At 43.8% G+C, this 12014-nt stretch overlaps 2 protein-coding genes across 2 annotated transcripts in view; both read left to right on the top strand.

Annotated features, from left to right (window-relative positions):
* Positions 1-1314: 1314 nt before the first annotated feature.
* On the top strand, positions 1315-3897 carry ddx28 (DEAD (Asp-Glu-Ala-Asp) box polypeptide 28). The gene has a single exon (XM_068731154.1). It carries the CDS (start codon positions 1496-1498, stop codon positions 3191-3193), a length of 1698 nt encoding a protein of 565 aa, XP_068587255.1. The 5' UTR covers positions 1315-1495; the 3' UTR covers positions 3194-3897.
* A 1947-nt stretch (positions 3898-5844) lies between these two features.
* tln2a (talin 2a) overlaps positions 5845-12014 on the top strand; it is an 86977-nt gene continuing 80807 nt past the window's right edge. The window contains 1 exon segment of the mRNA XM_068730189.1: positions 5845-5966. The gene's annotated coding sequence lies outside the window, so the exon portion shown is untranslated.

Below are 12014 nucleotides of genomic sequence, written 5' to 3'. Positions count from 1 at the left end.
TTTGAAACCATGCAACAAAAATATCGTAAACTTGCCATTATAGGTCTGATCAGGATTTCAGGTCACTTAAAATCTTCCTGGTTGATTAATGCTGCCCTCTTTTGTTCAGTCTGTAAAACTGAATATTAACTGTGATGAGTGAGTCGGCCCTTTTGTCAAGCAATCACAAACCCAGTGTCTGTACATTAAAAAACGGTACACAGTGTGACCGTGGGAGCTCATTTTAATGTTTTCTTTGAAATGAGGTTCATGAAATTAATAATTTGATTTATATGGAAATAACCAGTAAACGCCCAGCTCAGTTCTCTCTTCCTTTATAAGAAGACCCCCTGCAGTTCATTGGGGTTCCACAGCATTGGTTTGTCCAACACATGACAGAGAGTCTATTACTGAAAGTGTGTGTGATGTTCTAACGCTGCAATAAATCAATCAGCGAGCCAATTCATTCAGCACATGGGAAGGTTAGCTGATGGACGATCAATGCTACATGTGACAGCACTGCTGATGCAGACAGCTGTTTTCTCTTCTTGATATAAATGCAATTGTTGGGAAGTTAAACTGTGTGGACCAACATAAATGACTGAAAACATTCCTAGCAGGCAACTGCAGAGAGAAATTTGCCCAATTAAATAAATAAAGGAGAGAAAACGATGTGAATGGATTTGACTTTGAAGTCCAAGCATGTTTTATTATTATGCAATACTGCATCAGTTCGTTGAACATATTGTAATGAGTATATTCAGTCTAAATAAGCAACTGCTGAGGAAATTAATCTGCAAAAACCTTTTCATCAGGAAAGAGGCTAAAAACATTTTGTGACATAAAGCACACATTGGGTGTTTTCCACATTCCCATTATACCATGCTTTATGTTAGTGCTTTTGAAATATTAGAATTAAGATGCTTTCAATTTAAAACTACATATATGTAATAATTTCAGATATTAATCTATACGGATTATTATGCCTTGAGAAGTGAACAATATGATTAACCAAGCCTATGTGAATATTATTAAACAAAAATATTTGCGAACAAAAAGGCTTTCGAAACTTTTTCAATTTTTTTTGCAGCATTTATAGGTTTTTTCATTTTTTTTATTAATATTAATACTAATCAATTAATTATCCAGCTTTTTACTTTTCTCAATTTGTGTTTGTATAATTGTCATGGACTCTTACATTTTTTTCCATTTATGTTTATTTTTGTATTTGCTGCCGACTTTGAATACAATGTGAAAAAGAGAACTGATATGTTGCGTTTACGTCATCAGTACCCGCCTACTTGACATCATCAACATTCGCCAAGAAAGCATGGCGACACTGCTGTCGGGATGAACTGGATGCTAACAGATTTACAGTGTTTTTTTAACATGTAAAGTGACTTTTTAAGATTCCCAGTGCACTAAACTGGCCTCGTCTTCATCTTTTAGTCGTGTATTTGCGTGTTAATTCTCGTCAGCTGACTCTTGGCTGCTGTCAAGCGAGTTAAATACCAACATGCACTCTGTGAAGGTCGGCTATTTGACTTCGGCTGTGTCGCGAGCTCTCTGCTCAAGTGGAATTTCCTGTCGTGAGTTTATTAAAGTGTCGGCCTGCTGTCGTGTTCATCGGTCTGTTAGTCAGACTCGTTATTGTCGAACAGCAGTCTCGCCAGAGGACACAGTTATTCGCATTCCGCGCTCCATGCAGAGGCGCGTTGAAAATGTAAAACAGACTCGAGGTCAAAACAAAATCAACACCATCAAAGCTGGCAAGCTCCTGATCCAGAGCAAGAACCCTGAACTAAACCAGTCTGCGGGATTCACCCTCGGGAAGTTCGAGCAGCTCAGTCTTTGCTCTAAAGGATGGAAGCATAACAAATCCTTCGGTGACTATTTCACCATCAACAACATCAAGACGGTGGCGCCCTTTGTTGCTGAAAATGAGGATGTCGAACAGAAAGCATCGGTGACTTTTAACAACCTCCACATCTGCAAGGAGCTGGTGGAAGCTTTGAACAGTGTCAACATCACCCATCCCACCACTGTACAGCTGCAGACCATCCCAAAGGTGATGAAGGGGCACAACGTCCTCTGTGCTGCGGAGACGGGCTGCGGGAAAACACTGAGTTACCTCCTGCCTGTTGTTCACAGACTGCAGGCCGATAATGAGTCGGAGATGCACGCTGAGAGCGCGCACAAGACTCGTGCCGTGGTTCTCGTGCCTTCCAGAGAGCTAGCTGAGCAAGTGGCGGCTGTGTCCAGGACTTTGTGCGCTCCATTAGGCTTGGTGACGAGTACTGTGGGTGGGGGGCGGGGGGTGGGACACATCAAGGCGGTCTTTAAGAGGGATCATCCGGATATTTTAGTGGCCACACCGGGTGCTCTGGTCAAGGCCCTGCGGAGACGCTGCGTGGACTTGAGCGAGCTGAGCTTCTTCGTGGTGGACGAGGCTGACACCATGTTCGACCCCAGCTTCTCTGACATGCTGGAGAACATCCTGCTCCACACGCGCATCGCTAGGGACCCCAAGGAGACGCGAGGCCCGGGCCACAAAGCCCAGCTGCTGGTGGTGGGGGCCACCTTCCCTGGGGGCGTCGGGGAAGTGCTCAGCCAGGTGACCGACCTCGGCAGCATGGTGGTCATCAAGAGCAAGATGCTGCACTTCCTCATGCCACACGTCAAGCAGACGTTCCTGAAGGTAAGGGGCGAGGACAAGATCCTGGAGCTCCACCAAGCCCTGAAGTTTCTCCAACAGGAGAAAGGAGGGGGCGCTGCTCTGGTGTTCTGCAACAAGTCTGCCACCGTCAACTGGCTGGGCTACTCGCTGGAGGAGATGGGAGTGCGGCACGCGCGTCTGCAAGGGGAGATGCCCGCTGCTGTACGCGCAGGGATCTTCCGCTCGTTTCAGAAGCCCGGACTGGTAGATGTGTTGATATGCACAGACATCGCTTCACGTGGCCTGGACACATCCGGAGTGCGCTTGGTGGTCAACTACGACTCCCCAGAATCCCACACGGACTACATCCACAGGGCAGGGAGGGTGGGCAGGGCGGGAGGGGTGGTGGACGGGGAGGTGCTCAGCTTTGTCACTCACCCGTGGGACGTGGAGCTAGTGCAGAAGATTGAGACGGCTGCACGGAGGAGAACTAGTTTGCCGGGGATGGAGTCTGAAATACGTGAGCCGAAGCCCAAAGAAGTAGAGGCAGCGGAGTAGACGGTCGAAGGGTTTCTCTGTATGTTTGCAGGGTGTGTATGTGTTGCGTTGGGATGACAAACTCTAAATGTACAAAACGTTGTCAGCCAAAACAGTGAGCCAGAGTTGTTCAAAACTGAATTACAGAGGTCTGTTTTTCTTTGGCCACTTTGACTTAAATATGTAAGTGTCACAAAATGTTTTTATAGTCTTATCTGTCCTGATGTAAATGTTTGTGCAGATTAATCTCCTCAGCAGTAGCTTATTTAGACTGAATATACTTTCTACAATATGTTCAATAAACTGATGCAGTATTCTTGTTAAAAAATGCTTGGACTTCAAAGTAAAACTAATTTACATAATTGATTTTTTTTGCAGCAAGAACATGATTTTCTTTAGCCTAACTCTATTGTCAAAAATGTTTTTGTGCAAAAATTACATCAGCTTCTCCTCCCAAATACTGAACCTGGTGGGTGAGTGTAAAGTTATTCTCTGTGAAACTGAAACAAAGTAATGTGATGACTGTGGAAATCTTGTCATTGAAGACTTTTTCAAATACAACTTCTTTGCTTCTTTACTACATTTAACCAAGTATAATACACAGAATGGTATTGAAATGTCTCCTATATTGCAGCAAAGCATGCAAAAATACATTATATTTGGCCTGATCTGTCTCCTAAAACCGTTAAGACTTGTGCAAATGTGTCAATAAAAATATTGATGTAGAAAAATCGTGAATTTTCTAGAGATCCACTCTCACCACAATTCTAAGTAGTAGTATTTTTTTCTGTAATTTGTATTGCATGTGTTTAGCCACCAGGTGGTGGCATTTGTCTGATTTCAGCTTATTGGCTGCACTGTTCATAGGTCAAAACATGTATACTGATATTGTGCTCAATACAATTGACTTTACACATGCTTACTGGCATACTGGAAGCAGTCACAAGCTCACCTGCTAGTTTCTGTAAGGTTTCGCGGGTCCAGTACCTTTTCATGTTTTCAGTGCAGAAACACCTCACAGAGTTACAGCACTAATCATTAATCGTGAAGTTAAACACAGGCCAAAACCTGACCTCTCTTCTGTTGGAGAGGCCTGGTTTACTTGAAAAGGGATTTTTTTCCCCCCTCTTCCTGCCTTCATGCCTGCGTGTGCTTGTTGAAAGGAAACCGCAAAAGTGTCAACATTAAAATCTTTGGGATCTTATTTCAAAGGTAACTTCTTTGACCATGATTTTATGGTTTTGGTAGGTGTTGTTTTGGACAACTTTTGTAGTTTTTTTACATGAATTATTGACACATGAAAAAGACTTCCAAGTTAGTTGACATTTCTGCCTGGAAACTGCTCTTAATTTGAAAAGGCTGTTTATCACTTGGTCATGTTACATACCTGATGATGGAGTGTTTCTGGAAGTCTGGATTATAGAAGCAGACAGAAGGACAGACGTGTTAATGGCTCTGACAGTAACAAGGGGCTTCCATCAGAATGTCTGGAATCCAGCTAAGATTGTCCTGCTCCGGCTCGGGTCAGCATCTTAAGCTTTGCTCCACCTTAGGTTCACATTTCAGCCAACTGTACCCTGACAACAAGGACCCAGTATCCATTTATAGCATGTGGAGCAAATGCCTCCTATCCCTCAGTTTATATTTTTGTCCTGCTTCACCTCAACCGACCCCTGCACAGATAATAATCTCTATCGAATGTCGTTCTTCCAGGGAGTTGCTGGGCCCAGCATTAAGTATTTTATGGCTGAAATAATTTTAGCGCTTGTACTTAAAGGGCCTCATGAGCGGTTTAGTCAAAACAAAGAATACTTTGCAGCGTGTGAAAACAGTTGTTTCATGTAATCTGTGGCTCTGGAGGTGCTTTTCTTCTTGTTTGTTGACATGGATATTTAACCTTCACTGTGCACAATGATGTATGTAGACTTTAGCACTAGGAGGCTATTTCATTCATATGTATCTGCAGAAGAAGGAAGGTTTCTGTCTATCCCAATTTAACATCTTTATGTATGAGCCCAACTTTGTCACATCAAAACTAGCAGCCAATCGTGGTCCAATATGCAACTAAGGACGAAGACTTTGAGAATTTTTAACTAATCAAACTACTTACACTAGCCTATATATATATATTCCAAGCAGGGTACTTTTGTGTTAATTCAATACTAAATTGCTGAAGTATCCCTTAAGATAATGGGATCCCGGTTTGTTGGACAAAGCGAGGGAGAAGCATACAGTTGGCTGGTTTGAGGTCACTGGTTCTCACCACCCACAGCCTACAGTAAAACAAACAATGGGTCGGCTCATGTTTGAGCAGGTGGTGATGTTTGGATGCCTTTCACAGGGAATTCTTTCTTCCTTTATGGTTTGAGACCAATACTTAAGGGCATTTACTTATTACCCAGCCACAACATGATAATCTGGAGCCAACCAATAATACAAAATTATACTGCATCACACAATATTTATATATTTTTTTTAACATAAATAAATATCACTTAATTCCCCCCATTTGTAGTCTCCGTGGACAACAGGGGTGTGTATGGATGGACTCCAAAGTGTTCGGTCCATTAATAATGACGCATTTCCTCTTTGCCCCACCGTAGGATTAGCTCCCCCCTCCTCCCCTCCCCATTTACACACACATAGTGCCGCTGCCGCTGCTCACACACTGTCCAGCCACTTGGAAATTTCCCTCAACGCAGAGGCAATTCTGCTGCTGAGAAGCGGGACTGTCGGCTAATGTGCATCTTCTCAGGGCTGCCTTGCTTGGAATGCCCCAGTAGCGGACCCAAAGGTAGGTTTACAACCCTGTAATCGGCTTATTCTGCTGCCCATCTCGCCCGCAGCAGACGTAGCGATCCGTCTGACCTTCTCTCTCCGACCAAAGCTGTAGAATAAAACCCCGCACGCTGTGTGTGTAGGTGTGTGTGTATGTGCGCGCCTGAGAGCCCAGCGTGAGTCCCGAGCCCACTGGATGGGAGCCTCTCTGTGACCGCTTTACATGTCGGGCTTTTGAATGGATCGCTGCTGAAAAGCCTAAGTTATGTTTCAGAGGCTGCGATGCTCGTTAGAATCAACACAAACTTGTGGAGCCTTCAGTGGTCGACTTCTACAGTGGCATCGTTTTTTTTTGTTTTTTTTTGGCGACTTTACAGACCACGGGGCGCTGCAGGGGGTCACCCGGTGAGGATTTTTATTTATTTTTTTGGCAACGCCGTTGTATGTGTTTTTTTGAAGCCGCAGGATTCAGCGCGTGGACAACGGAAGGCTTGGCTGTGTGGTGGTGGGTGTGCAGAGTCAAAGAGGCACGGGGAGTTCACGGAGGGGCTGGTTAACATTGCACTGCCCAGCCTCCGCCATGTTTACGTTTACCACGCCATTCAAGCCGCCACTAATGCCACAGTTTCCAACTTTTGTTTGAATAATACATGTCAGGAATGCCATGTCTGACACGCGCTCTGACAGGGCGGCCACCTGTGTAACGCGCGTGGCTGGCCGTGTGAAAGAGCACAGCTCGTGAAAAGGAAAACCCACACGCGCTATCGCTTCACCACACCGTTAAATATATACCGTGCAGGGGGGGGGGGAGTGTTACCAACCGTGCGCGTTGATTCCAGCATGTTTTCGATGCATGTGGTTACCACGGCCATGGTGACAATGAGAGCAGAGCGGCATGGGTGGGGGGGGCATGTAGCATAATGTATGGCTCCTCTGCAGCAGCAGCAGCAGCAGCAGCTATCCTTCCAGGTTTGCATGGATTGTGGTGGATGGCTGCCCGTGTTGGCTCCGCTGCCACACCCCTTCATAGATGGCAGGCTCTGATTAGCCTGCCATTCACATGCTGTATCTGTTGTTATTACTGCAGGGAATCTCATGATATTTAAAAAATGTGTCCCCCCTATTTGGCAGGGAATTGAGTAGAATGATCACTTGTTTGTGCTCGTGGATCAATAAACTCCATTCTCCAAAAAGGAATGGAATTTCAGCAAGGCAGCCGGAGACCTGTGTGGGACTGTGAGCCGGCAATAGGTGACGGGTCATATGAGATGGGGGCCACTGGTGATGAAGCCAGAGATGTTGCTGCGATGTTTGATGTGCAAGTCAGTTTCTTTGGCAGTTTAATGGGCAAAAGTAAATCTGTTGCCTGAAACCTCCCATCGGGCGCACACCACTCACACACTCACACACTCCCCCTTTGGCTGCATAGACCTTGGCTTGTCAGGATAAGACACATGACCTTATAGGCTGCAGGCGGCTCCAATGTGTGTGTAATGCCTCAGGAACGAGAGCTCTCCTCTGACTGGTTTGTTACACATCCTCAAGGTATGTCTAACACCCGTCTGTCTGTGTGTTGTGGTCCGTTTGGGTGTTTGGGACAGAATTTCTTGTGCGAATGGTTGGCAGTTATTAAATAGATTTTCTCCAAAAAAATCTATAGTTAATAAAGGTGTGAAGAAAATTGCGGCGGCACGAGAATGTCATCCCATCCCCTCAAGTTGCCCTATGTTAAAATTTGTCCTTTCAAAATGGCAGCTCTCATCTAATGAGCCCAGGCCCCTGTTTCTTCTCCGCTGGTCAGTTGTTGCTTCCGTTTCATCTCGGTGAAAATGTCATTTTCGCGAGCCTCATGGTTAACTGTTACCATCAGCTGCTTAGTATGCGGCTCTGTCACCAGCGACGGCACCAATAATTTATTAGACGGACCAAACTCTATCTGGCTTTCCTGACATAAAAGCAGCAAGCAAAAGCTTTTTCATTATGTTAGCGACTGCACTGACCTTCTAGTAGAATGTGTTTATGGCGTCCATTATGCTAATGGTAGTTTGAAACCAATCTTCTTGAAGCAGAGTGATCAACAATTACACTCTTTACTGAGTAGCTGTTCAGTTATTTAGTGCTGAAATTAGTGGCGGGGAAGTAGAGACCGTGTGAATCTTCAGCAACTTATACCTGAGTCTGCTCAAAGCTCAAAGCATCAGTGGAAGAACTTAAAACCAAACTGTAAATTACTGTTCCAGCGTAACATACAGGACCTTGCCCTGTTGCCATTGAAACATGTAACATGAAGATACTAACGCAAAACAATTCACTGATTCCCAAAGTCCTGCAGCTTGGTCTATAGCCTTTCAATGGCCTGTAAAGACCTTCAAGCCCAATCATCTCCTCCGGCAGGGGAGGGGTTACTTGTCAGCAGCACATGGCTAATTTATTGATCCGTCCCTTTGTTCTGCATGAAAACAGGCCGTTGCTGTCAACAGTGACCACAGAGAGGAAGTAATAAGCAACCCATAACGACAATTTAATCTCTAGAGGGAGCCAACCGGTTGCTGCTCATGCTCAGCCAGGTAGCTCTGCTGCGTACAGGAGGTACAGTCAGCAGGCACATGACATGTTATCTGTAAGAGACTGTAAGGGCTGGTGGAAGAGAAAGGAAACGCTAATCTTGTGATCTGTGTGCCTTTTTTATGCAAAAACTTGTGATGACGAGGCTTTTTTTTCATGCAGGTGGAAGGAAGCTGGAGTGTAAAGGGACAGAATTTAAGCTGTACAGAGAAAAGTCTGGTTAAATTACATCTCTCCGACTCTCTTGTTCTGAAATAAACATTAGATGCTGCTATTACAGCAGTAAACGGGGGAAGAATCAGTGCCTGCTCTGCTCATTTCTCAGTGCAGCTCTCAGCTGGTCACCTGGAACTCATTCCTTGTTTTTTATGGCTCTCGGAGCCTGAAACAAATGTTTGGAAGGGGTTGCCAGGTTTGTAACTAGGCATCAGCTGCCAAATTGGCAACCGAAGAGCACATGTAATTGCCATAGGTTAGTTCATTTTGACTGATAAAGGTTACATGTAATTAAACAAAGACAATCCTTAGAACATTTAGTCTGCATGTTTGTCAGATATTGTAAATTTATTGGCAGGGTACGGTTAAAAAAGTCTAAATGATGACATCATGCAAGCATGACCCCAACTGTAGTATGTCAGAATGGAGCCACTCTTGATTTTTGAGTTGAAGACTGACATTAAAGGTTGAAATCTTGTTGAAATTGAGTGTTGATATTGTATTCCCATTATGTGGCATTGGTTCTTCTGTGATACTGATGTGTTGTCATTTGTCCCCCCCCCCATACTTTCCTCACCTGTGGTAATGGTGTGAACAATGTGATAACAATTATTATGAATCAGGAAACCATTGCTGTTCATCCTTTTGATGCACACATACGTATTATCCTTAAGACTTTCATGAACTCAAGCCCTGTCTTCGATGTAAATACATTACTATAGGCCTGCAGTAGTTTTCAATGTGGGTGGCGGAGTCCGCCATTCATGCTCTGATTTAATTTGCCTAACTACACATGCCTACAATGTGAGTTTCTTTGGTTGCACTGTACACAGATCAACCAGTTGCTCTTCTGTTGTTTTTGTGACAGAGTAGCTGCTATAGTATTAACCACCAATTGCTGTTACTATGGTAACCACGCTTGTTGCCAAACTGACTAGGACTGAAATATTAAAGGAGCTGTACTTAACATTGTGGAGATTAATATAGCAGCGAACAACTATGGTTGTAATAATGTAAAGATATAGTGGAGTAATGTCTACCTGAGCAGAGACTGAAGTCACTCTCCCTCTGTGCCTTTTTAATGAGTATAACTTTAAAGTTTCATATCACAGTTGAGTGGCAGTATTTCTAGCTAACTGCAGTTTGCATCGTCTAATACCTTGTAAATCGTATCTAACACACATTTAGGGAACGCTGTGTTAAGGTGATGTGCTTAATGCGTGGAGTTCTGCAGTGTGAGGGGGGGGTAATAAAAAGGCCTGAATGGAGGCGGAGGAATGTCTGCTCTAGTTCAAGTTAACAATATCACAGAATTTCACACTTGGTTGTGACCAAACCGAGGCATGCGTAACCTTAAACAGCCGAACCACAAGATTCCAAGCAGGGCTTCCTGTGAGGAAGAGGGCCCCTGTGCTTGACCCGTCAGTGCTTTTTTTTTGTTTTTTTTGTTTCAGACAGAAAACGCGTTGAATCACTTCCCACGCTCCTTTGTCCTAGCCCCAAACTAATATTAGAAGGAAGGGTTATAATTAACGAAAGGCAGGTGGTTGACAAAATCACTATTCACTGCTTTGAGCTGAACTTTATTTTTGTGAAGGTCCAAGTTTAAATCTCATGCAACAAATGCAGCAGGGAGAGCAACAAATAAATTGCTGTCAATTAAGAGATCAGTGCGTTGGTTTTAAAAGATCGTAGACATTTATGATGAGATCCTGTCCGTCCCGCCCTTAAGCAGGTAAGCAACCACGGTCTTTATTTTAAATGGTAATGTTGTGGAGTGTATCTTCTGAAGGCTGGTCATTGTTGGATGAATGTCTTTTTGGCACATCCCATCTTCTTTCTGTTTTTTCCCACCTCCCACTAAGTTCTGGTGAGCCTGCACCATCCAATGTGCATTGCATCACACATTTAAGCCAGTACAGTGTTGCCTGCCAGTAACACCAAGAACTATTTCTGCCTTTGCTAATTGAATGGTTTTAAATACTCTGTATGACTCAAGGATAGGAAATGTTGGCTGTTTTTTTTTTTTTTTTTTTTTTTTTGGGTCTATAATTAAACATGGAGTGCATTTCAGGAGGAGCGGTCTGTCTGAGCAGCCATGGTGCCCTGAAGCAGTCTGCCTATGTGGTTCTGTGTGTGCTGTGACGTGAGTCAGTGGACCCCCCATCTGGTTTAAAAACACAACATTTTGGTTCCTGCTGAGCAGTCTAGAGCAGCAGGACCCAGTTTGGTTGTCATAGTGATGAGGGATGAAAACTCATGCTGCCCACTACTTAGTAGGTATTTTGAATGCAGTCGTTCATTTGAACCGTTACCTCAGTAGAAGAGCATGACAATATTCACAACCACATTATGTTAATCTATTGTAATGGATGACGTTGTTTGATGGTAGTATGCAGCTTGTATGAAAACAAAGTTAACTTTGGCGTTTGGTGACTTAGCAGCTGAGAATTCACCATTTTGACACACTGATTCTTGAATGCTCCACACCTGAATGATCAGAGCTTATATTTTCAGTGCAGGGATTGTGTCTGTGCTAAAATGTCCCGATCAAAACATTATGTTCCTTGTGTGGAATACACACATCATGCTTATGTGTTTCAAGAGGACTTAAGAGTCGTGTCTGTAGCACCATGTTGTGTATCTGTTAGATTGACTAGCTCCAGAAGATAACACCAGGTTGAATATGATATGAAACTTGAAAGATTCCTGTGGTGAGAAGAGGTGAAGTCCATGTTTGGACCTTTTTGAAATGAATACCAAAGTGTCTTTATTAGCGTCCCATATCTGTTGGTTGTTGGATCTGTGTTGACTCTGTCTATCCCTTTCCTTACTATTATTCAAATATTGCACTAGTGTGCTAAAATACCATTTGTGGTGTGGATTTTGTTTACCTTTTTGTGAAAGATTTGTAAATTACGAAACTGTCTATTGTTTCTTCTTTTTCCTGTGGGACGGCTGTAAAAATGTGGCTTTGGTTAGTTGTGATCTGATCCTATTGTTTACATAATTTCATAGAGAAGTCAGGACATGGAGTTACAAAAAAACACTTCAAAACCCCCTGTTTGTAATTCCAGGAGTTTTCAACCAAAGTGTATCGTCATCTCGACCCCCATGGCTGAAAATGGATCTGCTCTGAAATGTGTTTCAGGTCGCAGATGAGCTCTTCAGCTATTACTGGAGTGCATCTGTGGCAGAAATCCCTGCTGCCATGGTTGCCACCTCAAGGCTCATGCCTCTTAGTCACCAGGGCAGAAATGTAACCTAATCAGGTGTCTGCTGC

This window comes from Cebidichthys violaceus, unplaced genomic scaffold, assembly GCF_023349555.1.
Source record: "Cebidichthys violaceus isolate CVI_PGR_0920_01 unplaced genomic scaffold, fCebVio1.0.p SCAF_5, whole genome shotgun sequence".
NCBI lineage: Eukaryota > Metazoa > Chordata > Actinopteri > Perciformes > Stichaeidae > Cebidichthys > Cebidichthys violaceus.
The sequence above is the reverse complement of the archived record's forward strand: the minus strand, read 5'-3'. Positions and strand labels throughout refer to the sequence as shown.